Source organism: Nestor notabilis, unplaced genomic scaffold, assembly GCF_000696875.1.
Source record: "Nestor notabilis isolate BGI_N333 unplaced genomic scaffold, ASM69687v1 scaffold10346, whole genome shotgun sequence".
Taxonomy (NCBI): domain Eukaryota; kingdom Metazoa; phylum Chordata; class Aves; order Psittaciformes; family Psittacidae; genus Nestor; species Nestor notabilis.
This window is the reverse complement of record NW_009931466.1, coordinates 4,585-31,864: the sequence shown is the minus strand read 5'-3', so window position 1 is coordinate 31,864 and position 27,280 is coordinate 4,585. Positions and strand designations below refer to the sequence as shown.

Below are 27,280 nucleotides of genomic sequence, written 5' to 3'. Positions count from 1 at the left end.
AGCTCTGCTTGAGGTTGAGGGCCGGGGAGGGACCCGGAACAAGCGCTACCAGCACCTGCCGTGTGCTTTGTCCTAAAAGCCTTTACTGGTGGAGAGGATTGTCCACGGAGTGTGCAGCAGAAATGGAAACGTGGGGCTGGAAGGGGGAGTCCCCCGCAGGGTGCTGAGCCATCACGCCGGCCTGTGTCTCGGCTGTTTTCCCTCGGGGTAGGGACACTTGTGGCAGTGCGGGACACTTGGTGCTTCCACAGATACCTGTGTAGCTAGCTGTAGGACTGACTCACTGGTAGTTACCCCATCAGTCTCCTGGCCTCAGTGAGAGTTTCTGTACTCTATTTAAACACCACCTGTCTCCAGCAGCAGGACATGTTCCAGGTCTCAGAAATGTCTCAGTCCTTAGGGAGGCTGACATGGCCCCTTGAAAACGAAGCTTCTTCATCTTTTCAGGCTCTAGACAAACGGTTCCTCTTTTTCTAAATTGTGCAAGGAAGTCGGCTTTTTTGTTTTCCAGATGTCCAGCCCTTGGGTGTTCCTGCATATGTTAGGTCTCTGCTTTTAAGTGGCAAGTACACCGTATAAATAAAAAAGGATTCAAAACTGAAATACCAGTTTCTCTAGAAGTTTCCTTCACAATTTCTGCTATCAACTTTTCAGAAAGGGAGGCTAAACAGATCATCTGCACTCTCCTTTATTTTACTGCAGATCCATAACCGTGACCTAAATTCTTCATGCTAATCTTTACTTTTATGCAAAATTTGTTAGTTCTTAAAAAAAATAAATCTTAAAACACGTGCCATGTTTGTCAGTCATCAAGGTTCTTCTAATGGTAGCTTAGGCTGGCTCATTGCAGCTGACTGCACCTGCTTTCTTGTTCCTTTTTATTGTTACAACTTCACAGGCCTAACCTTTTTCTAGTTGCTCCTCAATGATGTTTCTCCACATTTCTGATGTAGGGGTTTACCAAACGCTGCTGTGTGTAAAGTGCTACTACAGGTGTGTAAACCCAAGTTACACAAACACCAACATTCAATTGACATTTTCTTCCAAGAAGACAAGATATGATTGTGAAGTCATTGATGCAGCAGTTGGGAATTTCTCTTCTGCTGCTTCCCTAACCTTTCTCAAGGAGAGTCTGTCATACCACTACTGAATTTCTTGCCTGGTGGTTAGGGTGACTCACTGACTGTGGTCCTGGGAAGAGTGAACTATTGCTTGTTTCTATACATAGATTAGAAGGCAAGAGCATTAAAGACAGATTGAAGTTCTTTTTTCCAGTGTGTTTTTTTTAGTGGTGATTTTCAATTGCCCTGAAACCTATTTCCTGGTTTTGATGCAACACCTGAAATTTCTCATAATCTTCTGACAAGTTATCATTTTTCTGTCATCTTCAAATTCTGTCATATCCCTGTTTGCTGTTTTCCCCAGATAATTTTCTAACTTAAAACATTTCACAGCATGGTCCAGTTGATAATGTGCAGTGTGTTTTTCTGTAAAGATACAGAAGATCCATATTCTTCCTTTTCTTCCACCCCAGTTTCTTAACCAGTACCTATACAAAATACTGTCTCTGTTCTTAGGTTACAGTTCTCGTATTTCATATCTTCTACTGGGCAGTGATTTTTGTTTTCTAGTCTATATAACCAAGATTTTTGTCCTGGGCTTCCCAATGAGGAACAACATTGAGTCATTATTAATATCTGGAAGAAGGTGATAAAGGTTTGTCCCTAGGCCAGGAACAACATACAACAAATGAGTTGTTTATACTGACTTGGGAATATCAATGGTATCTGTTAAATTGCACGTCTTAATAGGAACATAAGAAGCAACAAGTGATAAGTGACCAATAGTCTTTGTTAAATAAGAAGAAGGATTCTGTGATGTGGATAAAGTGAACATCTGGGCAGCTAATGGAGTATGACACAATAATTGAGATAGAAAATGAAAAAAGGGTGAAAAGACTTGAGACAACATTCTTAGCATGGTAAATGCAAGAATTATTTCATTAAGGAAAAAAAATACTGTAAAAACTAGTAAGCTGGGATCTAAAATATCTGTCATTGTATGATAAAGTCTAGGCAGAAAGCAGGTACCACTAAGTGAATTGGAGACAAAGAATGCTTCATCATGCCCCCTTGCAAGGGGAATGATTGTCATTCATATGGGGAGCTGTCATGCATATGGGGAGCGTAGATGGGCTCATCCCTATTTTGATTTCAGTTCTGATTCAGCTAGAGTTGACAAGGTTAAACACTTCCTTTTTGCAGAAAGCAGTGGTTTCCTTTTCGAAGGGTGGTGTGCACATCCTCAAAGTGCAGGTGACTGTGTTTAACTGAAAAGTTAAAACATGCAAAAAGAAAGAAAAATTATGCTGCTAATGTGAAATGTTCTACTTTGATAGGACACCAGGCCTGGACATCACAGACAACAAAAGGTCAAGAGGTCTCTGGAAAGCAAAAAGTATGTGAATGTTTCTTGTTAGTTTGACTGAGGGCAAAAAAAAAACCTGAGAGATTCATATTGGAAAACTATATCTGGCGTTTACATAATACTCTGAATTTTAAAGAGCTGCAAGTGATTTTGGTTTGCGTGATGAGAGTCTTGACAGACTTTGCTTTCTGGTGTGTAGGAAAAGTGCTTTTCTAATACTTCAAGGCGTATTAGCATTCATTTATGGTTTTGAAAAGGATTGGGAAATATTTTATGTTCAAGACAAAATGGTACTCGAAAGTCTATATATTTTGAGTGTGATTGCAACTGAAAGGCTTTAATTGGAGAATTCCTCCGCCCGTTCTTCTGCAGTACTTCCTTAAACATGGTATATACTGATCTGACCTGGTACTATCAGTGTTCTCCACTTCCTGATTTCTAGATTGATGCGTTAAGACGTGAGCTTGACAGCTCTTACCTTAATAGTATTTACCCAGAGAACAGATACTCTGTTTCTTTGATACCTCATCATTTTGCTGTCATGTACAGTAGCGGAAATGTCCAGGCATTTCAGGACTGAGGGAAGTACGTGAGAATAGTGAAGTTCTCTTTGATCTTTAGGAAGAAAAATTAGTGCTGCTGGCTAGTTTAAAGTACTCATAATGTGATTTGTAGGATGTACTATTAGGCTGTCTTCATTGCTGAAAACCTTGCAGGCTAAAATTCTTACTAGTTTTAAGTCTTTTAGTTGTGTAGTGTCAGCTCTGACTCTGGGAATACATACCAAAGGAGATCTCGCCCTTCATGGTATGGAAAAGGTGTCTTAAGATGATGGACTGCAGTAGAATTCTTATATTCAGCATTGGTTGCTTAAGGATAAACATATTTTTACATTGAGATTAACCTGTGCCTGCTTCTTATGTGAAAGATTTGAGGTAGGATGAATATTTTTTTTCTGTTCCTCTCAAGAGCTTTCTAATGTCATTCTCTAAAAGACGTGCTGAGAAATAACATTTAGGATGTTTTATCTTGCTGGCACTTTTCAGTTCACAAAACTTGAGAGATTCAATGAGATGAATTTTTAGAGTACTCGGGAAGATGAAAGATGTTGTCTGTCAAGTTACTGTGGTTTTGTGTGTGTGTATGCATCTACGTACAATTTCAAGTTGATGTTTTCCAGGTCTAAGCAATTTGAGGAGGTGGAAACTACTGTCCAAGGTCTGAACAGTAACTATGATGAGACAGTCAGCAACATTTCTTCTGATGCACCAAAGGGCCAAGTGAATGGCAGCTCAGAGTCCAGAAGCAAGCGGACCATTCGAAGGCCTGCTTACTGGCTGGAAATGAGAGGAATCAAAAACAGCATTAACAAGTCTTCAGAAAAAAAAGGTACCCATCACTCTTGGCTCGATGCAAACCTGGTTTTCTCTCTGGTTCTTTTATGAGAGATTAGATGACTTCGGAAAAACACGCTGCAGTTCAGCCACAAATTACAAGCTTGGTAATTAATGCTGGTCATGTATTAGGGGAAAAACTTCCTCCAGTGCAGAAACAGAGGTATAATTCTCTGATGTTACACAGTTCCTTTTGAGTGACTGGTCTATTAAAATTAATGATTCTGTGGCTGAACTCAGTTTTATCTGTAGAAGAGATATGTATAAGAGTTCTGCCAATCATATCAGAAATACGCTTTTAAGAGCTTTAAAAATAGGACAAACAAAAAAAGGGACCAGTCATCAGTATTCTGGATTAGACACAGCTTTTGGTGGTGGTAGATGTTTAAATTTTTTTTTAAGGATTATTTTATTTCTTTAATTTTCTTACTTCTGTCACTTATGATTTTCTGATTTCAAGTGATTTGGGTCTTCGGTTGTTGTAGGAACATTCAGATTTCCTGGCCTAGGAGCTGTTTTCCAAAGTTGCATGTGTGACAGAGAGCCAAAACTTCACTTTTCTTTAGTGCACCTTCTTCTTAAGTCAGAATCTGTATTCCATCCTGTTGTGGGGAGAGCTGAATCTGGTAGTTTCATTGAAGTGAAGTTTATGCAGCTCCACATTCCCCGGTCCAATCAGTAGCAAGACTAGGCATGTATTCCTGTAGCTATAAATACACATATTTAACATGTAATCACAGTCAGCCACACAGATCAACACGAAGAGGCGTGCTCAGCATTCACACAGACAGCACCACTGGCCTCCATCCTGTTTCCCTCCGCAGCTGATCAGGATGAATATGTGTTGGTGAAAGAAGATAAGCCTATATAAAAAGTGTATATAAAAGAAGGACATACATGTATGTATACATACATTTGTGTGTGCGCACATATGTGCAATGTGACTCTGTCCTGTAGCTGGACTTACACAATCTGCTCGGTACCTGCCTTTGGATCCTGGTCTCCTCAATTGTTGGTACATGGTTGAACTGTTCCCTGAGGCCCGCAGAGTCATGCCAGTTCGTGGTGTGCACCTCCTTGCAGACAGGCTCACACTCACAGAAACTGCTCTTTGCTGGTCGCTCTGATCTGGTGTCAGGCATGAGCAGACCTGTATACTGACCTGTTTACAAGCAAGTGACCCTTTTTATCCTCTTACACCTCTGTTTCCCCACACTTGATCCTCCCCAAATAAGCTAATTCTTTTCCTTTCCCTTCCTTTGATACCACTTCTAAACATCCCAGTCTTATGTAATTGTGAATTGCTCTTCACTAGTATACAATATGTCATATAACTCTAGGAATTGACACCATGCTCTCCCTTCTCACCACTCCCCTTCTTACCCCTTTTAAAGGGTGCTCCAGAGAGCAGCTCACATTGACTCATCCTGGGGTGTCTCCTGGTACAGACCTGGGAGGAAGGTGTCTGTTTCTTGGAGTCCATAATTTGTGTTCTCCTGCCTGCCATTCTGCTTCTGTACTTCTCTGTTTTCATGAAGATAAGCTTTTATAGGCTTGAAAATACTGAGAAGAGTCAGAATATTATTTGGGTTTCCCCACCTGCTGTTGTTTCTCTATTCTCCCTTGTGTGTGTGTGCAGATAAGCTTTTTACGACATGACTTAGCACCTTGTGGCTCTCTTCCTGAGGAGTATTATTTTTCCAGACCATGCTGTGGCACTGTTTCTTCCATATCTTCTTTCTGGAATTGTGAGGTGTGAAGTGACTAAATATTATTGAGTCCAAAAGCTGTGTCTAGCCCACTGGTGTCCAGGTGCCTTACAAAATAAAAAACTTTTTTTCTTAAACTATTGAATATGAGGATAAGCTGAGGCAGCAGCAGATTCAAAGCTGTTATCCAGACTGCCTAATGAGACTGAAGAATTTCTGTTCTTACTCATTAGCAGGAGAAGTATTATTAAAAGGCAAGAGGAAATCTGAGCAAGTGGAAAGTGAAGATCTTAAAGACTCTCCAAAGAAGAAGCAAAAGATTTCAGGTAATACAAATAACTTGTAACTCCAAGGTAAAAGCCTCCAGGTACTTCAGACTTCCTCTCTGCCCAACTGAACTTCTTTAGTAAGGCTTTTTGTGCTCTTTCCCACAACATCCTCACAGATGAGCTGGCAAAGTAGAGGTTGGATAAATGAACAGTGCAGTGGATTGAAAACCAACCAGTTTGAACATCCAGGCCCAGAGGGTTGTGATCAGCAGCACAAAGTCCAATTGGAGGCACATCACTAATGGTGTACCCCAGAGGTAAAAACTGGAGCCAGTACTGTTTAAAATTTTCATTAACGACCTGGACAGCATGCACCCTCAGCAAGTACACAGATGATACAAAACTGGGAGAAGTAGTAGTACATCTGATGGCTGTGCTGCCATTTGCAGGGACCCAGACAGGCAGGAGAGTTAAGCAGAGAGGAATCTCATCCGGCTCATCAAGGAGAAATGTGAAGTCCTGTAGCTGGGCAGGGATAACCCCATGTACCAACATATGCTGGGGGCTGACTTTCTGGAAACCAGCTCTGCAGACAGGGTTCTTGGTGTCCTGGAGGACAGCAAGCTGAACATGAACCACCAACTTGCTTTTGTGGCAAAGGCAGCCAACAGCATTCTGAGCAACATAAGGAAAAGCATTGCCATCAGGGCAAGGAAGGAGATCCTTCCTGGTCAGCACTGGTGAGGTCCCATTGGAGTCCCATGTCCGGTTCTGGGTTCCCCAATAGAAAAGAGACATGGACATACTGGGGAGAGTCTAGTGTAGGGCTGCAAAGATCATTAAGCGACTGGAATATCTTTCCTATGAGAACAGGCTGAGAGAGGTGCAACTCTTCAGTCAGGAGAAGAGACAGCTCAAGGAAATGTTATCAGTGTGTATACGTACTTGACGGGGGGGAAATGAAGAAAAGCGTGTCAGACTCTTCTCTGTAGTGCTTGTTGACAGGACAAGAGTCAATGGGCACAAAGTAAACCACAAAAAAATCTATCTAAATATAAGAATACACTTTTTTTACTGTATGGGTGATTAAACCCTGGCCCAGAGAGGTTGTGGAGTCTCTGTCAGTGCTGAAGAATGTGCTGGACACATTCTTCAGCAGCCTTGTCTAGCTGACCCTGCTTGCACACAGGGGTTGGACTAATTTGGACTTGTTTTTGTCACCAAGGATTTGGAAATGTGTAGACAGCACAAAGCTGCAAGAGATGGGAAGTGTGTGGAGAAAAGACTAAAATTGAAAGTGGTCTTGACATTAGAGAAAAGGTTTTAGAATGGAATACAGTGTGTAAAATTAAAGATAGTGCAGTTAGGAAGAAATACTAGCATAGCTGTAAGACAAAGAACTGCCTCCTAGGTGTCAGTTCTTCAGAAGAAGATTTGAGATATGTAACAGATCAAAAGCTGAATGACCAACAATGTCATACTTGTTTTTAAGAAGGCAGATGTTAGACTGAGGTGTTTAAGCAGAAATGTAGACTTTCAGACATTTTCAGTTGTTGCTGTAATGCAGGGTCACACTTTGAGTGATGTTTCCAGCAGGAAATGTGTGGACCAACTGAAGAGAACAGGGAGAAAAGAGCAAAAATCATAACCATGAGAAAATACTGGAACAATAGGAGTGGTTTAGTCTAAAGACTGGAATGAGTAGAGGAATGGACTGTCCGTTTGGTAGTCAACAAGTCATTAGATTGGCTCAACCATAGTGTGAATAGAGGATGATCCAGTGTGAAGAGCTGAGCTTTGTATACGAACAAATACACAGATTACTAGTATCTGGATGGGACTAATGCCTGCATCTGTAAAAAGCTATAGATTTTGAAAGGGATCAGGGAACATAATCTTGAAATTCCTTTAAAAAAAAAAAACAAAAAGTTGAACATTTTTGAATGAGTAGCTTTGAGACAGCAGACTAAATAGCATCCTCCTAGCAAAAAATCTCTGGTTTTCATAACAAGGCTCCCAGAATTAAGTCTTGTGGTCTTTCTTGTTTGTGTTATAACAGGAAAAAAACAGCAAGCTGGGACACCACAAAACTCCAAAACAAAAGGCCACTGTGTTCAGAAAGAACCAGAAACCTATGGCACAGGTAAGAAGAAGTAGCAGTTGATCAGAATTGTTTATAAAGCAGCTAAAAGATAAATGTGATTCTAGGATTTGCATCTGTGCCAGTGCTGTGTTTCTGGTATTTTCTTTCACTTTATTGTTATTAACAAGGAAGAACTGGCTGTTGTCCTTTTGGCACGGTGTCAGTACTGCAGAGCAAGAGTGGAGGGATAGTGTAGTTCCACGTGGTGAACGTGGAGGGGGAATCACTTTTGAACTGAGCAAAAGCCTGCTAAAATAGTTGCACTATAAAACTCATAAAAATATTCACACTTTTTTACTCAGCAGAATATGTTTGCAGGAAAAACTTTGTAGCTGTTAATGGCCAAATCACCTCTTCTGGTAACCTGGTAGCCAGAAACCCAAGGCAATCAATCCTACAAAAGTAACATTAGCCTTGACTGAGGAAGTGGAATGACTTGGTATGTGTACCTCACAGCACTCATTAAATACCCCAGTTTTCTGCCAAGTGCTGTTTGATTCACAGACTTTTCCCCTAGACACCTGGGGAGAAGTAACCCCTGCCTGTTATTATTGGGCAAAAAGGAAATCCTTTAGATCTTCTTATGATAAGAATTCAGGCAGATGGCTGCTAAGCCATGACCCAGAACCAATTTTAGTAATTTATCATTCTTATGGATTATGCCCAGCTTTTGTTTGGCATTTCAAAAAGAGGCCAGGAACTGGAAACCATTCCACACAGGGTACTTTTTCCCTGGCTGTTTAATAACTTGGTCTGGAGGTGTTTTGTTCACTTTGAGTGCCAAAACTGCTGACCAATATAAATGGAGTTCTTTGGTTAGTAGAACTGAAACATGGGACTTTGTCTGAAACTGTTCAGTCACACCTGTGACTGTTTTTACTGTGAAAACCCTGTATGCTAAAGTAATTGTGTAATAAAAATGAATAAACCAAAAGTCTGTACTGAACAGGTGGAAGGACACTCCTTGCAAGGGAATGGTAGGATTAAAGATTTTTTATAAAATGATTTCCCAAAAGAAGTGATGTGTGCCTTGCCACATGACATATTTAAAGCTGCAAGTGAACTAAACCTATTGAAATGTAGCTGAACATGAGTTTAGTAGCATGTGACTTGTTTCCTTCTAGGATTCATAGTGCATGTGGAAGGAAAAAAGAGGCACTGTATTTGCAGTTCTATTCCACAGCTTTGTTTTGACAGGTAGTCTGGAAGAGCAATGGTCTTTGGAAATTCAGGCCAAAGGCCGAGTTACCTGTCCAACATGTCGGGCTGTGGTGAGAAAGACTGTAGAAGGACTGAAGAAACATATGGTAAATTGCAGGCAGGTAAGAACACGAGAGATGAGCAATGTTTTCTTTACTCTTCAGCTTACAGAAAGGAATGCCTGCACACTTTTCTATGTGTTTTGTGTTGCACTTGAAACCGGTTTCATCTCATCATCATGGCTCTAAGCAAGAGTTCTTTATTTGTCTGTAAGAGGCTGTGCTTGGTTCTCCTTTCTCAGCCTTTTGCTGGAGATTTGGGGTAGTGAACAAAGATGTAGCTATTTCGTTGTTCCCCTAAATATAAGACTCCATGGAATCTCTTCTGTTCTTAATGGGCAGTTACCAGGCCCTAATAAAATGTTCTGCTCTCCTGCTCCTTTTTCCCAAAGAGCTTCCCAGTGCTTTAGTTAACTTAGTTACACACACACTGTCCTTGTTTATTTCCAGGAAATGTTCACATGTCATCACTGTGGAAAGCAGCTGAAGTCTTTAGGAGGGATGAAATACCATGTCATGGCAGACCATAACAATCAGGTATAACTGCTGTGCATCTAAAAATTGTACAGGCCAGACAGTTCCTTCCCTGATGCACACAGAAACAGAACATGGTGTGTTTTTTCAAAGGTTGTAGCTGTTCAAATCTTGTTTACCTTTGAAATTTGACATCTGATAAAACAGTAGAATATTAGAGATGGTAGGCATGCTATGTCTTAGAAAGAAGAGGTGGATTTCTGTTCAGGCTGGTCACTCATAAAAGGCATTTTCAATCGGAAAAAAAAAAAAGAAATGATTGCTCATTAGGCTGCAATTTTCAGTCCTTTGCTAGAAAGTAGTTTTTCTACATCCAGAGCAGACTAGATTTTAGTTCGAAGGTCAAAAAGCGAAGCAACAGTTTAATTCTTTTCTCTTTGTTAGTATTTTAACATAAAGATAGTAATACAGTCTGCTTTTCCTCTTTGCTATTTCTTTAAAGAAGGCAATGTCTCCTGTTGTGAAGAATTAAAACTTTTGAAAAGGTCATTCAGAAGTTTGGGTAAGGTTTACATAATTCATTACTGTTATTTTTTCATAGTTCTCAGTACTGTGGTTTCTGAACCTACAGCTGTACTAGGAAATGAAATAGGTCAGAACAATAATGTTCTGGCGCCAAGAAATAGGTCTGTCACCCAGTTTTAACTTTTTCTTCAGTCTAGGTGTAATATTATTATAAGGAAGTGTAGGAAATAACATACAGTAACCACCGGAGAATAGAGAACTTGAGCTGTATTTTAGCATAGGTGAATAACCATTACAGGCAGGTAATCTGCTTAGCTTTAGTTAGGCTAAGTGATAATGTTAAAGATGCATGACCCACATGAGTAAGTACTTTGCACAGGCAGAAGGGGGAGAAAAGTAATCATGGAAATGCATACCCTTGTCCTTCCCAGCAGCTATAGTTTGTGACCATTTAAGTGGTTTTCAGGCAGTTTACCCCTTCTAAAGAGAACTCAGTTGTTCTGGGATATAGACAGTGATCACTGTATTAAATACACTTCTGTAAAATCATAAGGTGAACAGATTTAATTATTTGAGGAGCTGTCCTTCAGTAGTGTGTTGAGTAGGCAATTCCCTATGAGAAGAACTGTAAATGCTGAGCATTCTTGGTTTTCTTTATTTCTTCTTGCTGTGCTTTAGCCAGTTGTGAAGGAGGGAGGAGAACTGGATGAGCAGCTTGAGCGAGACCGCCTTCGGAAGGTTTTGAAGCGTATGGGAAAACTAAAGTGTACGAGGGAGGTAAGCTGCGTTGTGCTGAGTGTCCTGAATTAAACAGCAGCAGATACACAAACATAAAACATTGAGAGTTCTGCTTGGTATGCTTTAGTGCTGGCCACAGCTGGATTTGTTTCATGATCCTAGCTATGCTTTTAAGACAGAATATCACAGAGTTATAGAATAGTTTGGGTTGAAAGGGACCTTTAAAGGTCATCTAGTCCACCCCTTACCTGCCATAAGTAGGGACATCTTCAACTAGATCAGGTTGCTCAAAACCCTGTCCAGCCTGACCTTGAATGTTTCCAGGGTTGGGGCATTCACCACCTCTCCAGGCAAACCCTTTCCAGTGTTTCACCACACTCATAAAAAAAATTCTTCCTTGTATCTAGTCTGAAACTATCCACTTTTAGTTTAAAACCATTACCCTTCATTCTGTTGCAGCAGGCCCTGCTAAAAAGTCTGTTCCCATCTTTCTTGTATTATGAAAAGCCTGCAATAAGCACTCTCTGGAGCCTTTTCTTCTCCAGGTTAAATAACTCCAACTCTCTCAGCCTGTCTGTAGGAGAGGTGCTCCAGCCCTCTGATCAAATGAATGGGGCCCTCCTCTGGACCAACTCGACAGGTCCATGTCTTTCCTGTACTGAGGACTCCAGAGCTGAATGCAGTACTCCAAACAGTGTTATAAACTGTTCTCAGAATTACACTATTGTTAAGGCTGGAAGAGAACTTCTGAGGTCATCTAGTTCAACCCCTGTGTTCAAGCAGGGTGAGCTAGAGCTCTTTGAGTAGTTGATGTGTTGGTGTCTTTAAGGGGGATCAGGAGGACACTGGATTGTTTCTTTTATGCACCAAAAATATTTTATTAGTGTGTACTTCTGCTCTTTCCTTAGTTGTTCATGATAGCTGGGAAGATGGTTTTTGTGCGTAATTAACTGTGTGTTTGTGGTTTTTGAAAATATGGAGATTGGCCACAGCAAGAGAAGGGGATGGAGGGCAGATGGCTACATCTGAGAACATTAAAAACTTCCTTATGCACATTTGATTTGTCCTATTTCCAAGCTCAGTGTCAAGCTGATCACTGGATTCAGGGTTAGGGGATACTCTAGTATCCCCTGTTAGATATACTTTTAGATTAGATATATTTTAGTTTAGATATATTAGATACTGGATTATAGCTAGTATCCCCTATTAGAGTATACTCTAGTAAGTGGCAGTCACAGAAACTGTTGTGTTTTTGTTGTCCTCTGCTGCAGCATGAGACAGTAGCTGTATCATAGGAATAGCTGAAAGTTTTATTTACCATCACCCTAATATAGCTGTGTTCTAGACAGTCTGACTAGCCAGCCAAGTGTAAAACCTTCCTCCTTTTCTGCCCAATTCCTCCATTTGAATCTGAAAATCTTTGTTTTGTGCATCCTCATTAAACATCTTGCTTCTTCATTCCATATATTGAAATTTTCTGTTGCCCTCTACCTACAAAGAAGTTCCAAGAAACAGTTTCTCCCCATTGCAGCCAATTCTTTGTCCTAGGTTTTATCTTGTCTTAATATGCTAACATTAAAGTTTACTACCTGATTGTGTCTGGTTTGGCAGGAATAGTGATAGTACTTTGGTCAGCAAACCATGGATTCTATACATGTGGTCTTGTGATTACTTGGAGAATGCTTTTCTTCCATGCATTTTTCTTTTTCATTGACAGGGCTGCACAGGTAGCTTCACTAGCATAATGGGATACCTGTATCATGTTAAAAAATGTGGGAAGGCAGCTTCTGAGCTGGAGAAAATGGCTATGAAGTGCCATCACTGTGGAAAAGCGTATAGATCAAAGGCAGGACTTGTCTACCATCTCCGATCTAAGCATGGGCCGGTAAGTGCAAATTGCCATAGTTATCAGGATACTGTGGTCGTACTTCACCTGCTCAGAGTTGAGACACACGTAGGCTTCTGTCTGCTGCTTGGGTGGGTAATGAGGGATAGCAAATAGAGTGTTCTGTTCTTGATACTTTCCTTCTAGCTGCACCTGTTGCTGTTCTGTGACTAGGAAGAAGTTTTTAATAGTAAATCAGCATGGCAACAGTAAACTTTTCCCTGTCTGATTTTTGCTCCATGGAATAATCATGCTAACATGTATGATGTGGGAGACACATTTTTTTGCTCTTAAAAGACCCAGCATTGGAACAAAACAGGCAGTACTGTGCTTGTTGTCTATGAGGGTTTTACAGTAAATGATGTGATATCCTTTCAAGACCAGTGGCTGCATGAAACTCTCTGCCTAAGCCTTAATGCTCTGCTCCCCTGAGTAGGTGTGGAGGTCTGCCTCACTAGTGGGATGCACTTCTGTCCTCTGTCTGTGACAGTGAACCACATTTGCAGCAGCATTTTTGTGAGGGATTTGGCAGAATGTTTATTCACGGTATTTAGTGTAACTGAAATAGGAATCAGTGAAGGAGGCTCACCTTTTTTGGCCTTCATTGCAGGTCACTTTCCTCCATGAGGAGAGAAGAACAGAGAGCCTGAAGGAAACAAAACGGGAGCCAAACAGCACAGGCAGAGTACAGAGGAGATCTGCAAAGGTGGCAATCTACTATCTCCATGAGCTAGCTGGAGAAGAGCTGGCCAAAGAGTGGCCCAAGAGAAAAGTTCTGCAGGACTTGATTCCAGATGATCGCAAGGTACAAGGCCTTAAAAATGCTATATAGGGTTTGAGTCTTTCTTCAGATGAGTCTTTACTGGCATCTACCCAATGTTGCCAGTGCTTAGTGGCCCATGCAAGGTAATATTGAAGAAGTAATGTCTTCTGGGAGGGATCGGGTTTCTCTCTAGTCTTAGATTATGGTATTGCTATAGTAGCAATTGCTGGGGTAGAAGTATTTTATCCAGGCTATAATGACTTTCAAGCCCTATTGCTGTAATTTTCAGTGGGCACAAGTTATAGGCAGTATGTTGCTCACAAGCCATAGGCTGCAGATCACTCCTGCCATGCAATGATATTTTGTAGTTTTTCAGGCTTCAGAGGCTCCAGGAGTATTTTTAGGCTGTAAGGGAAACCCAAGGGAAAAGGACGATTTATGATTTTAATGGGATAAGTACATTTAAAGGAATTGTTGTAGTCAAAGGTAAGGGAAGTTTTGGATTCTGGTATTGTGGGGGTTTTATAGGGTTTGAAGAGAGTAGACAGGAAAAGATTGGTTATGTAGAGTTTGGCTGTTAGAGCAGGAGAAGAAATAGCACTTCTGTCTCTGGGAGAGAAAGGGACATTTTTGGCAGTAAGTGTAGCCAACATAGCTTCCAGCTTTCAATTCCATCTCTTTATCTCAGCTGAAATATACTCGTCCTGGACTGCCCACATTTAGTCAAGATGTGCTGTGCAAATGGAAAACTGAGATAAAGATGTACCGAAGAGTCCACTGCCCAAATCAGGTAATCTTTAAGTACTTGTTTCCAAAGGCTCAAGGGGGACAGATTTCAGGACAGCTTTCCACAACCATGAAACTGCAGTTTGTCTCTCTTCCTCCTGCCTTACCCCATCCCCAGCACTTTCTCCCCAATTTTCAAGCTTGTGTCATTTTCAAGTAAAAGAATTGCAACATAACATTGTATATGGAGCTCTCTCCAGAAAGCAAGTGTCCTATAGCACTAACCAGTAACCCAGAAGAATGTCTTGCACCTACCTCCTGTTTCAGAGTCTGGGCTGTTGGCTGAGCATGATCTGATCCTGGGACTGATACCTGAAGCTCCACATGTGGACTGTAAAGCTGCCCTTTAACCGAGACCATTGATGCTGGATGCAGTATTTGTGTGCCACTAAATACAAGAGCAGGGCAGGAGAGATAGAAGTGTCTTGTACTTGCCCTCTGCTTTGTTTGAAATTAACCTCTGCTGCTCTTCAGGCAAAATGCAGACTCTGTCAGGCTTTTGATAGAGGGTGAACGTAATGTAACAATCTTTTTACTCAAAGCTTTCTGGCTTGTAGGACTTGGTATCTCCCTTCATCTGCCTCTCTTGTCCCTTTTGGAATTGACTTCCAGAGAATAAGACTTTCTTGTGCAGGAGCAAGTGATTTCTTACTAGAGTTTTGCTGACATGAAGTTTTTTACTGTTCCAGGGTTGTGAATCTGTATATGGCAGTGTCTCAGGACTCAAATCTCACCTTGGCACATGTACCTTGGTTGGTAACCTTCCTCTACTCACTGTCTTTTATACCAATAGCCTTACTGTCCCTATCTCTCAGATACCTCCTTGTTCAAGCTGTTGTTCTGCCATCTGCTAATCTGAGTTCCTCAGGGTCTCGAGTGCTTTCCTATGTGCGAATGGGGTTGCCATTGCAAACGCTGCTTGAGGCAAGGAGGAAGCATCTTAATGGCATGCATTTTAGTGAAACTGCAGTCCTACCTGTAGATTCACAGCTACAAGAACATTTTTTCCAGGTACAGTACTGGAGACCTTGTAACATCTCACAGAGCTGTCCTATGCTTTGTGGGCATAACTGGGAAATAATGTCAGTGCTCCTGTAGCTAAATCATTGTCTGGTGTGACAGTATGCACACAAACTAAGGCTGCAAGGCTGCCAACAGTCAGGAAATGCAACCCTAGTGTGTCCTCCAGTCTCTGTTGCACAAGGTACTGTCTCTACTTCATACACGGATGCTTAGGCTCAGCACCAGACAGTAGCATATGAGCTCTGGTCTGCTCAGAAGTGATATCTGGTCCAAATTCAAATACAATATATAGGTGTATCAGCCTTCTAGGCAGCAATTGGTGATGGTATTTTTTTGTTTTGTTGCCAGGGTGACTTTGTGGCTGGTAAATACAAGTGTCTTCTGTGCGAGAAGGAGTTCATTTCAGAGAGTGGAGTCAAGTATCACATCAACTCTGTGCATGCTGAGGTAAGGCAGGCAGAATGGAAGTCTTCACACCCCAGGTTGTTGGAGGAGGGAAGGAAATGCTGGATGCTTGCCTTGTTTTATTTTTTCCTTGCTCACTGTTGGGAACAGGATCCTAGACTCAAGTGGACTTCAATTTGTTTAAGCATAGCTGGTCTTACGCATTGGTCTGGGGAGCAAGTACTGTGTCATGTCCCGCGTCCCCAGTTGCTGCTGCTCAGTTTAGCTCTTCAGCATTTCCCATGCCTTTAGCAATGGCCAGATCAAATCTCTGAGACAGTGACACCTGAGGAGGAACGTCAAAGAACAGAGCTTTGTTAGGCAGCTGCCTTTCCGGATCTCACATTTCAGGAAACCTTTTTCCCACAAAGCAGCTTTATTATAAGCCCCGATAGGCTTTTCATAGTATTTCCATCATCAATACCAACCTGTTGCCCTCTCAACCCTGCAGGACTGGTTTGATGTGAATACAACTACCACCAAAAGCTTTGAGAAGCTAATGAAAATCCGCCAAAGAGAAGAGCAGAGGAAGCAACGGAAGAAACGTCCTTTGACCAGGGGCAAAAAGAAGAGAACTGCAACCCTGACTGCCAAGAAACTCCCCACTGCTGGAGCTGAGAAAATGAGGAGAAGTAAGAGAGGTCGTCCAAAGCGGGTGGACAATGAGAGTGCGAGTAGTGAGGAGGGGGAGCCCCAAGTTGCACAGAGAGCTGAATTTCCAAAAAGCAGCCGCAAGCGAGGCCGAAAGTAATTCCCTAGAAGAAGAGAAGGAATAATCCTAAAACTTTTCAGTTACAAGCCCCACTTCTGTCTGGCTCATAACCCACAGCACTAATATAAGCAACTGAGTGTCTTTGGGACTGTGACTCCATTTTACTCAGCGACCTTGGTTTTGAAACTGTTGCCTCTGGTCCCTTGTGAGAGACTTTAAACCAAAGCTGTGGTACAGAGGATACCTCTCCTGGTGTAGTACCCTTGGACAGTGGCACTAGCAGTGTACCCAGTGTAGTTACTGCTCTGGTTACAGTCTCAGTTTGGGTCACATTAGTTGCTTGATTAGTGGTTTCCAGTACAGCAGCTGTCCGTTATGTCATATTCCTCTGATGGGTGAGATCAGGGTTCTTTTTTAGCAGTTCTTCCTCTAAGGGACTGACTAGCACAGTGTTTAGGTCTCTGTAAAGGAGGAATCCTTTCTTGCACAGTATGCACGCAAACTAAGGCTGCAAGGCTGCCAACAGTCAGGAATTGCAACCCTAGTGTGTCCTCCAGTCTCTGTTGCACAAGGTACTGTCTCTACTTCATACACGGATGCTTAGGCTCAGCACCAGACAGTAGCATGTGAGCTCTGGTCTGCTCGGAAGTGATTGTACATCATTATTACCTTTGTCAGGAACCCAGTATTCCCCTGGCATGTCTTCTGTAGCACTGGACATTAAATGTATGTAAAGGGTCTTCCAGTCCAGTGATGAATAAATACTCTCCAGCCTTTTAGAGATTCACTGGCCCTACAAACCTCCAGTAACTAATGTAGTGAGGTGGTCTTCTTGGGCTTTCTGAATACCACTTGTTTCAGACTCACTTGGGAAACAAACTTGCTGCACAACAGTGCATATCTACAGTAGCAGTCTTGCTGATACTAAGACCCAGGTTCCATTGAACTACCTTGCCAGTGATATTCTTTGTCATGCCCATGCTCCTATAATGTCCTTTTTTTCTGTGCTATAGTTGGCACCTTTGTTGTGTTATATCACCTGCTTCTTTCCAATACTGCTTCCTTTGTGTGAATGAGGTACATTAGCAGTGACTTCCCTGTGTGGAAAAGGTTAAAAGAAGAGGGTTCATTATTTTAAGCCACACGTTGGCATGAACTCTGGATCATAGGGAGTATCTTCTGTGCTCCATAAATGCAGCAGAAGCTAGTAGGAAGCAGCACCACAGGCAGTCATACTCTGTCTTTCAGAGAATGGGTTCAACAGAATTCCTGTTATCCAAAGACTCACTGTACCAGGAAGTTGCAAAATTTGGCCTTTTTCTTGAAGTTTTCCAGGCAAGAAAATAGGCAACTGGCTCCATGTTATCTCCCTGTGAATTTTCATTGTCTAACAGAGTTGTTGGTTCTGAAATTCACAGGGAAGCCATTGCAGTGCCTGGTGAACAGGTGGGCTTTTATATATATACTATATATATATATATATATCATCATAGAATGGTTTGGGTTGGAAAGGACCTTAAGATCATCCAGTTCTAACCCCCCTGCCATGGGCAGGGATGCCTCATCTTCACCTTAGACCATGTTGCCCAAGGCTCCGCCCAGCCTGGCCTTGAATGCTGCCAGGGATGGGGCATTTACCACTTCTTTGGGCAGCCTGTTCCAGTGCCTCAGCACCCTCACAGTAAAGAACTACTTCCTTATATCTAACCTGAATATGTGTCATTACCAGAATAATCACACTGGCACTGACAGTGGGAAGTGCTGTATGGCCAAGGGTGTTCTCAATAGCTGCTTCTCCCATATAGCAGACAAAGCAGACCCCAGCTGAGCATGGTCTGTCTCATGGGGATTAACACATGTATGGTAGTGAGACAGTATGTAGTGCTCCATTGTGATTTACATGGAGTGGTTACGCTGCCTTTTGGAATCAGCTGTCACTGTGGTTGCAATGCGGTGCTGAAAGTATAAATTGTGTGCAGGTTGTGTAAGGTGTGCAGGAAGGTTGGCAAGGTCAGAAGACAACAAAATAAAATGTCACCAGTGTGAGAATGTGGTTTCTTGTCTGTTTGGTGTGTAGTGTTCTTGGTTCCATCCCTATTTGCACAACACATCCCAGCCTGCCCACTTGGTTGTCCTGCATGCTTTGGTCCTCTTCAGTTGTCTGCACCATTTCTCCTCAGTACTCTACACAGCTGTACTTTGACCACGCATATTTACTACTTTCCTACTCAATAGATGGACAAGATAAACCAATGAATTAAAGGAGGTTTTTCTTAGTAAATTTCAGTCTAGAGTCCTTTTTACTGACATTTATGAGTTACTAACCAGACCTGCTTTCTAGATTCCACTTCCAGGTGGATACTTAGTCATCACCTGGATTTTGTAGTTACATCAACAACGTATTCCCCCACATAACATGGCATGTGGAAAAGAATTATTATTCAATAGTCCATTCATACTCCATCAGTGTTAAAGCAGATTATTTGCTGGATTGGCTCAAGATGAAAGAGGTGGTAGCACTGCTGCACCAGCATAATTCACTGCTGCTGAGGAGTGTGATCTGTGCAGGAGCACCTTGCTGTTGATGCAGTGAGGCGGGTTACCAGTATGACTGCAGCTGTGCTTTACTGCTCTGAGGGCATTGGAAAATTTAGCCTCGAGGAAGGTATTTTAATCAGGGAATTCACAACATCAAGTGTATCCAGGGCTATAAATTAACTTTAAAAACCCTGTTAACTGTACTGTGCTTACCACTGTTCCAGCACCCATGAGTGTACTGTTCAATCCATTGTTGAGTTCAGTTAGCCTAACATCTTGCAAATCCAGGTATAGAATGCAGAATCAGAATGGTTTGGGTTGGAAGGGACCTCTGAAGGCAGTCTAGTCTACCTCTTTTGCCATAGGCGGGGACACCTTTCACTAGGTCAGGTTGCTCAAAACCCCATCAAAACTTGATTTTGAACACTTCAGTGATGGGGTATCCACAGCTTCTCTGGGCTAGTGTCTCACCACCCTCATCATAAAAAGTTTTCCTTATGTCCAATCTAGCTCTACCCTCTTTCAGTTTAAAACCAGGGTTCCTCGCCCTGTCACTGCAAGCCTTTTTGAAAAGTCTCTCCATCTTTCTTATAAGCCCCATGATATGCTTAAGCAGCCTTAAGCTGCAGTAAGGTCTCCCTGAAGCCTTCTCTTTTCCAGGCTGAACAACCCAGCTCCCTCAGCCTTTCTTCATAGGAGAGGCATTCAAGCCCTGTCTTTTCATAGCCCTGCTCTGACAGGTCCATGTCTCTTGTACTGTGGGCCCCAGAACTAGATGCAGTTGTCCAGGCAGGGTCTCACCAGAGCAGAGAATCACCTTCTTCAACCTGCTGGTAATGCAGCACAGGAAATGTTTGGCTTTCTGGGCTGCAGGCACGCATTATCTCATGTCCGTTGTTTTTTTGGTATCTCCCAAGTCCTCCTCTGCAGGGCTGCTCTCCATCCGTGGATCTCCCCCGTGTGTATTGACATTGGGGATTGGTCTGACACATGTGCAGGACCTTGCACTTGGCTTTGTTGACCTTCACAAGGTTCATGTGCACACACTCCTCAAGACTGTTCAGGTCTCTCTGGATGGCATTCCTTCTCTCCAGTATGTCAACTGCACCACACAGCTCAGTGTTATCTGCATACCTGCACTCAATCCCCCTGCCTACATCACTGATGAAGATTTAAATACTATCAGTGCCAACACGGACCCCTGAGGGACACCACTTGTTGCTGATCTCTATTTGGACATTGAGATGTTTGTTGACTGCAATTCTTTGGATGTGGCCTTCCAGCCAATTTCTTATCCACTGAATAGTCCATCCATCAAACCCATATCTTTCCAATATAGTGACAAGGATGCTGTATCTTTGAAGGAGCCTGAAGGATGCAAGTGCAATGTACAGAGGTTACTGGATGTAATACTGAATTTCAGTTTGTAATACTGAATTTCACCTGCTGTTCCATCTCCCAACCACTTAGTATTCTAAAATGCTTTAGCATTTCTTTGTGGTTACTTTTCAGTTTTTATTGCTCTCTATAATCCCCAAACCTGGTCTTAATCCCTGCCCACTTTCTAGATTATGGCAGGGGGAACAGCTCAGTGTTAATGTGGATCCCTATGGGATACCCAGAGTGGCCTCACTCCCCTGAAAATGCCAAATGTCTCCTCCAAATGCTTCCTCTAACCTCCAACGAAGAAAACCATTGTGTTTAATGCATGGCAGTCTCACTTTTAAAAAAGGTATGGGTGAGGGACTTCATCAAAATCTTTTGGAAATTCAAATAGATGCAGCAAGAAATAGTCGAATATACGTAGAAAAGTCTTGTGAGGTTTACTTGTTTTCAAAGTACTTGAGATGTGTGAAGTCTGTCTTCCTTTTATGGATATCCTCATACCCCATCATTCCTTTGCATATTAGTTCTCTTCAGTATAACCCTTATTGCCACATGGACTGGCCTCTGGTTTCCTTGAGGTGAAGCAGCCGCCCACAGACACAACTCCGCGTTGACCATCTGTCCTCATCGAGGGCAGCAGGAGCACTGACAGCCCAGATGCAATGCTGGACTGTGGATGCCCAGAAAGAGCAGGGCCATCCAAGGGCAGGTGAAGTACAGGCCTTTATGTCCACCACATCACACCCAGGAATAAGCATGACCTGCAGCATGCAGGGGCTAAGAGCCCTCCCTCATCGTGAGGCCATGATTTTCATAACCTCTTACATGGTTCTGTCTCACCCAGGAATCACTAGGATTGGTTCATGGTTAGTCTATGATAAAATAAAGGCTTTATTTGAATAACTAACTGGGTTTGGTTACCTGCTTCTGACTTAAAAGACCTTTGAACATAATGCAGATGGATTTTTGGACCTGATACAACATGCATAAAGAGGGACACTGCACTAGTTAATGTCTCAGTGGAGCTGCCCAAGAGAACCACCCCAATCTCAGTGTTAATCCTGCTGTATTTTAATTATGAAATTGACCTACTTAATGTTGACGGCAGCTGGCCTTCAGAGTCAAGCAATGCTTGGAGTAGTGTCATGTTTGGTGTTGGTTTCATCACTAGCATCACCATCAAGCAGTGTCCCAGGGTGACACTGCCAGCGCAGGTCACCAGACCACATCGCTCTGGTCCCAGGCCCTGGCTCTGCTCCCAAGCACACTGCAGATATGCACAACTGTATATCCAAGTTATACAAATAACTTGGATGTTATCTGTAACATCCAAGTTGCAGATAATACTAGTGCAAGGAAAATGAAGCAGTGGAAGAACTTGCCTGCAAAGGTGTGGTGTCCTCACCAACAGAGATTTAAATAACCAAGTTAGATGTACTCCATATGGCTGTATAGCCAAGTGTATGATATATGCTGCAATGATTTCACTCCCATGTGCCACACACAGCAGTCAGGCTGTTTCATGCAGGCGGGAATGACAAATTGCTGCTGTTTTCTCTGCATAAGATATATCCCTTGTTTCACAGCTCCTACAAACCCCCACAGAACAGCTCCATTTCTTTGGACATTCTGTCTTCGTTAAAACAGCTTGAACATCTCTAAAGCTACAACATTGGATAACCTGCAGGGAAGGATGGTAAGAAATCTCCTGAAAAGTTCTGAATTATTAATAGCTTTTAATAATTTTGGGAACAATGAAGAAATCCTTGAAGATTAAGAAGAAAACAGAAGAACCCCCAAATCAGTGAGATATTCTTGCTCCTCTTCCAAGAAAAAATGAAACAGAACTCTAGAGTTGTGCCAGTATTTAAAACCCAACAAGCTGCGTGGTCAGTGTAAGTGCAGCTGTTCAGTCTCAGATCTAGCCAAACCAACAGAACAGTTGACATTAAAGGACATCATAAGTAAAAACCAACCAATGTGGTTTCACAGAGAACAGTTTTCTGTAAGCATTTTTTTAATTGATTACACGTCCAGATTGGTAAATGTAGCCATTGACATCATGAACTCCTGTAAGGCATTGTGCTTGGCCCCACATGTTATACAAATATTGGTAGAGCATATTAAATGCTAATTAGTAAATAAAGATTTTTTCTAGAGAATTCAGAGCCTGCAGCTATTTGGCATCTTTTTCAAGAATGTTAATAAAATTATAGAGCAATTGCAAAGAAAATCTGCAGATTAAAAAAGCTGACAACAAATGAAAGCAATGAAAAGACTGATTATACAACAAAGTTTTCTGGAAAAAAAACTTTGATCAACAAAAAATACAGTTTTTAAGATCTCTGCTGGAGTAATTCTGTGAAATAAAATGTTCTAGAAAGAAAAAACTAGTTCATTATGTGCTGTCTGGAGATCCCGCTGGAAGAGGCTTCCCAGAGAGATGTGGAGTCGTCTTCTCTGGAGATACTCCAAACCTTCCTGGACGAGATCCTGTGCAACCTGCTCTAGAAGTGGATGATCTCCAGAGGTCCCTTCCAACCCCAACCATTCTGTGATACCACATGAATCTGTGTTCTAAGCCAGACACGAGGCGCATGCAGGACATGTCTTGGCACCATCTGCAGCTGCTCAGAAGGATCTGTCCTTATTGTTCCTATCTCAAGTGCAAAAGGAGGGTGGCAATGCTAGGGGAAGAGTGGCTGGAAAAGCCAGTTTGGCATGGAGCAGCAGCAAGCAGAAAAGATGTCCTGGATGCTCCTGGCTCGAGCTCCTGGCAAAGGCACTTTCCAATTCCCCCTCGCTCCACCCCTCCCCAGGTGAAGCACATTGACCCATACCTTGCAGAGTCCTCACCTCCCACCTGCCAGGATCCAGGATCAATGGCATGCCTGTATTTCTTCATCCCTTCCATGGTTTGGGCCCCAAAAGGACACAGCAGCTCAGGCAGAGTCTTCAAGGTCCAGAGCCAGGTACTGCTGCAGTTTGGCTAGGTCCAGGTCCAACTAGGGCTGGGCACTCCACCAATCACTGCAGCTCACTTCATCCTACCTTGCCAGCCCTTCACTGTATCATTAATCCAGACAGCTAAATGGCAAGCTCTTGCATGTACACAACCAGGTTTCCAGACTTCTACAGTCAAAAGCCAGAGTTGAGAGGGGCCAGGCAAGCCTTGCTGTGACCTAGGAATGCCATTGGGATAGGCTAGGTAAAAGATGCTCAGGAGATGCTGCTCAAGAAATGCCCCTTTGTGCACCCCATGTTGCCAGAGCCACCAAGGCAAATCTCCCCCACAAGGGCCTTTTTCCATGCTGTGCTGCAGAGATGCAGAATCTGCACTACATGGCTTCATTGCTTCAGCACCTCTGGAAGGCAAGCCGCTGAAAAGTTCACTGCTGCAATACCGGTACCGGTCCTCCTGTGCGCAACAAGGTGGGCTTTGTAGTAAAAACAAGCTAAGGGTTTGATGTGGGTTTTTTGTTTGGGTTTTGTCTGGTTTGGTTTTTTTTTTTGGGGGGGGGGGATTATTTTTCCCAAAGTTTAAATATTTAAACAGTTAAATATCTGACAAGAATTTAAAGTAAAATGCAATGACTAGACAGGACAGTCTCTGGTACATGCCACCTGCAGGACGTTGTCTGAAATACATACATTTGGCCACTGTCAAGACCGGCTTTCTGAAGATGCCTTAGCCCCTGAGGACATCCTTGGTGGGAATTTCTTGGGCTTCACTTCTAAATTATACTCAACAAGCTTCGTGGTATGATTCTTGCTAAGAAAATGGAAGACTTATATAGTAAATTATTATCACTAATATTAATACCAATGCTGATAATTTCTTGGCTAAAACAGTTTTTCTTTTGTCTTCCCTTCACTGCAACTTTCTGTGTTTGTCTCCAACCCACTCCTCCTGTCCAGACAGGTTAATAAACAGTCCTAAACTATAAAATCTACAATAATCAATCTGTATATCACACATCATGATATGTATTAATAATACAACAGTCTGATTTCTTGTATGTCTTAGCTTCCTGGCAAGACTATAACACATTTGTACACTGGAGAGAACTCCAAGAACCAATGTTTCTGTCTGAATATGCCTGTAAGAGTGCATTTTTTTCCTTCTGCAGCTTTTCCTGGGGTTCCTGTCTCAATGGAGCTCCCCTGGAACTGAGGAGGTGTGAGCACTGCAATGCTGGCTTCTGAGACCTCAGCAATAACTGGCACTCATAGACATCCCACTCGGAGCGAGCAGAGAGCACAGGCAGCAGGGTTCAGTACCCTGTGGGTTTGGTGAAGAACAGACGCATCATCCCAGTCATAACAAACCATAACCTGAACCTGTGTCTGTACTGACAAAACCCATCTGCGGTAATTTCAACACAGTTTATCAGAGGCAAGCACAGCAAAGCCAAGCAGGTGCTCAGTGCTGTGGGGCTGAGTTATAGACCATACCAACAGCAGGTCTCCAAACAGGCAGAGGGATCTCCAGATAGAATCATTGAATTACAGGATGGTTTGGGTTGGAAAGGACCTTTAAGATCATCTAGTTCCAACCCCCCTGCCACAGGCAGGGACACCTTCCACTAGACCAGGTTGCTCGAAGCCCCCTCCAACCTGGTCTTGAACACTGCCAGGGATGGGGCATTCACAACTTCCACAACATCCACAGCTCCCATGCAAGGAGGGGGACATGATCCTAATCCCAGCACAGGCTGGGACAGATGTGACATTGGCTCCCAGGAGTGGGATGCAACAAAGAGAGTGGATCAGAGAGTATCAGATGATGCTTTCTGTACATGGAGGGGGCTCAGAAGGATCCCTGTGCCTTTGTCTCAGCCTACACGGATGTTGCCACTGCCAGATAAGTATCCGGGTCTAGTGCAACACAACAGCTCTGTGATGCTCTGGGACATAAATGGAGTGCACCGAGCAGTTAGGCTGTGACTATTCACGCTATTCACTGGGTGGCGTAGCCCAGTCAAGCTGAGGGTGGTGGGGCCAGCACAGGAGCAGGGGAGGACAGGCATGGCCCTGTCCCCTGTCTCAGAAATATTGCTATGTGTAGCAGGGGTGAAGCAGGGAGGACACTTCCAGCTCCAGGCACTGCGTTGGAGCCCAGCCTCCTGCTGTAGGGACAGGCTATGCCACTGGCACAAGGTAGTCTGGTCTCTGGCGTCCCTGACCCTCCCTGGTCACCAGCCACCTCCATGCAAGGGCTTCTCCAGGGCAGTCCCTGTGCTGGAGAGGGAGGTTCCATGCCACCACACCACTACCATGCTTAGTGCATGCAATTCCCCAATCGCACAGGGCTCTCCATCACATGGGCTGCCCAGTTAGTGCCTTGTCTTGCTGTGCCATATCCCCAACAGCTGCCTGCCCCATAGCCAGTGACATGCAGGGTTTGCATAGGTCTGCCCTCCTCCCCATTAGAGAGCAACCCTGGCTCTTCACCTGTCTTTGTGGAGCACTGCAGCTTGATGAGGTACCTGTGCTGAACAGAGGCATGAGGAGGAGCCAGGTTAGCTGGTAGCAAGCATATTTTCTCTCCATCCAGGAAGTTCAGCTCTGCTCCCCGATAATGGGAGCAATTGCACAGTGAGCACAAGCAAACACGATGAGTAGGTCCCACTGTCAGTGATGCAGATGGCAAGTTATCATGATTCTATCAGAATAAACACCAGGGAGGAGGTGTCAGAGGAAAGACAGCCCTTGGGACGGGAAGCTGGAAACCAGATCAGCATCCCCAGTCTCACACTGAGACGAGCAACCAGCCCTGGGCTCCATGCAGGCCAGGCCAACATGGGCTCAAGTCCTACCCCCAGACACAGAACAGACCATTCCAGTCTCTGCAGCAGCTTTGAATACACCTAGCAGCTGTCAGGCATATAAAAAGAAGCTGTCAGCACATCCCCCTCAGTTTCATAGTTTCTAGGCTAAACAACCAGGACTAATTTAGGCTTTCACCATAAGATGCTTTGCCCAAACCTCCCTCTTAAAGACTCTGTATTGGGTTTGAGAGCCAAGGTTTTGGTAGCAGGAGGGCTATAGAAGTGGTTTTTGTGAGAAGCTGATAGAAGCTTCCCCTGTGTTCAGTAGAGCTGATGCCAGCTGATTCCAAGACAGACCTGCCACTGGCCAAAGCTGAGCCCCTCAGCAATGGTGGTAGCACCTCTGTGACAATAAATTTAAGAAAGAAAAAAAAACCTCTGTGCAACAGCAGCCTGAGAGAGGAGTGAGAATATGCGAGAGCAACAGCCCTGCAGACACCAAGGTCAGTGCAGAAGGAGGCAGGAGGTGCTCCAGGTGTTCGAGCAGAGACTCCCCTACAGCCTGTGGTGCAGCCCATGGTGAGGTAGGCTGTGCCCTGCAGCCCATGGAGGTCCATGGTGCAGCAGATATCCACCTGCAGCACATGGAGGACCTCATGCTGGAGCAGGCGGATGCCAAAGGAGGCTGGGACCCTGCGGGAAGCCCACACTGGAGCAGGCTCCCAGCAGGACTATGACCCTGTAGAGAGAGGAGCCCACACTGCAGCAGTTTTGCTACAGGACTTGTGACCCTGAAGGGGACCCACAATGGAGCAGTCTGTTCCTGAAGGGCTGCACTGCATGGAAGGAACCCACACTGGCTCAGCTCATGAAGAACTGCAGCTTGTGGGAAGGGCTCACATTGGAGAAGCTCATGGAGGACTGTCTCCAGTGGGAAGGACTCCATGCTGGAGCAGGGAAAAAGCGTAAGGACTCTTCCTGCGAGGAGGAAGGAGTGGCAGAGACAGTGTGTGACAAACTGACCACAACACCAT

The 27,280-nt window shown here is 43.5% G+C and overlaps 1 protein-coding gene across 1 annotated transcript; it reads left to right on the top strand.

The window, feature by feature from the left end:
• Positions 1–2,404: 2,404 nt before the first annotated feature.
• Positions 2,405–16,839, top strand: ZNF512 (zinc finger protein 512). The gene is made up of 13 exons (XM_010015924.1): positions 2,405–2,457; positions 3,608–3,816; positions 5,767–5,856; positions 7,859–7,942; positions 9,140–9,264; positions 9,652–9,738; positions 10,879–10,977; positions 12,656–12,823; positions 13,434–13,628; positions 14,275–14,376; positions 15,062–15,124; positions 15,744–15,842; positions 16,291–16,839. The coding sequence occupies exons 2-13, from the start codon at positions 3,771–3,773 to the stop codon at positions 16,588–16,590; spliced, it is 1,458 nt and encodes a 485-aa protein (XP_010014226.1). The 5' UTR covers positions 2,405–2,457; positions 3,608–3,770; the 3' UTR covers positions 16,591–16,839.
• The last annotated feature ends 10,441 nt before the right edge of the window (positions 16,840–27,280 follow it).

Excerpts from the sequence above, each read along its gene's own strand:
- ZNF512 (XM_010015924.1), top strand. The coding sequence starts at position 3,771 with ATGAGAGGAATCAAAAACAGCATTAACAAGTCTTCAGAAAAAAAAG. Across the intron at positions 5,857-7,858 it reads GAAGAAGCAAAAGATTTCAG|GAAAAAAACAGCAAGCTGGG; the intron begins GTAATACAAATA and ends GTGTTATAACAG. Across the intron at positions 9,739-10,878 it reads TGGCAGACCATAACAATCAG|CCAGTTGTGAAGGAGGGAGG; the intron begins GTATAACTGCTG and ends GCTGTGCTTTAG.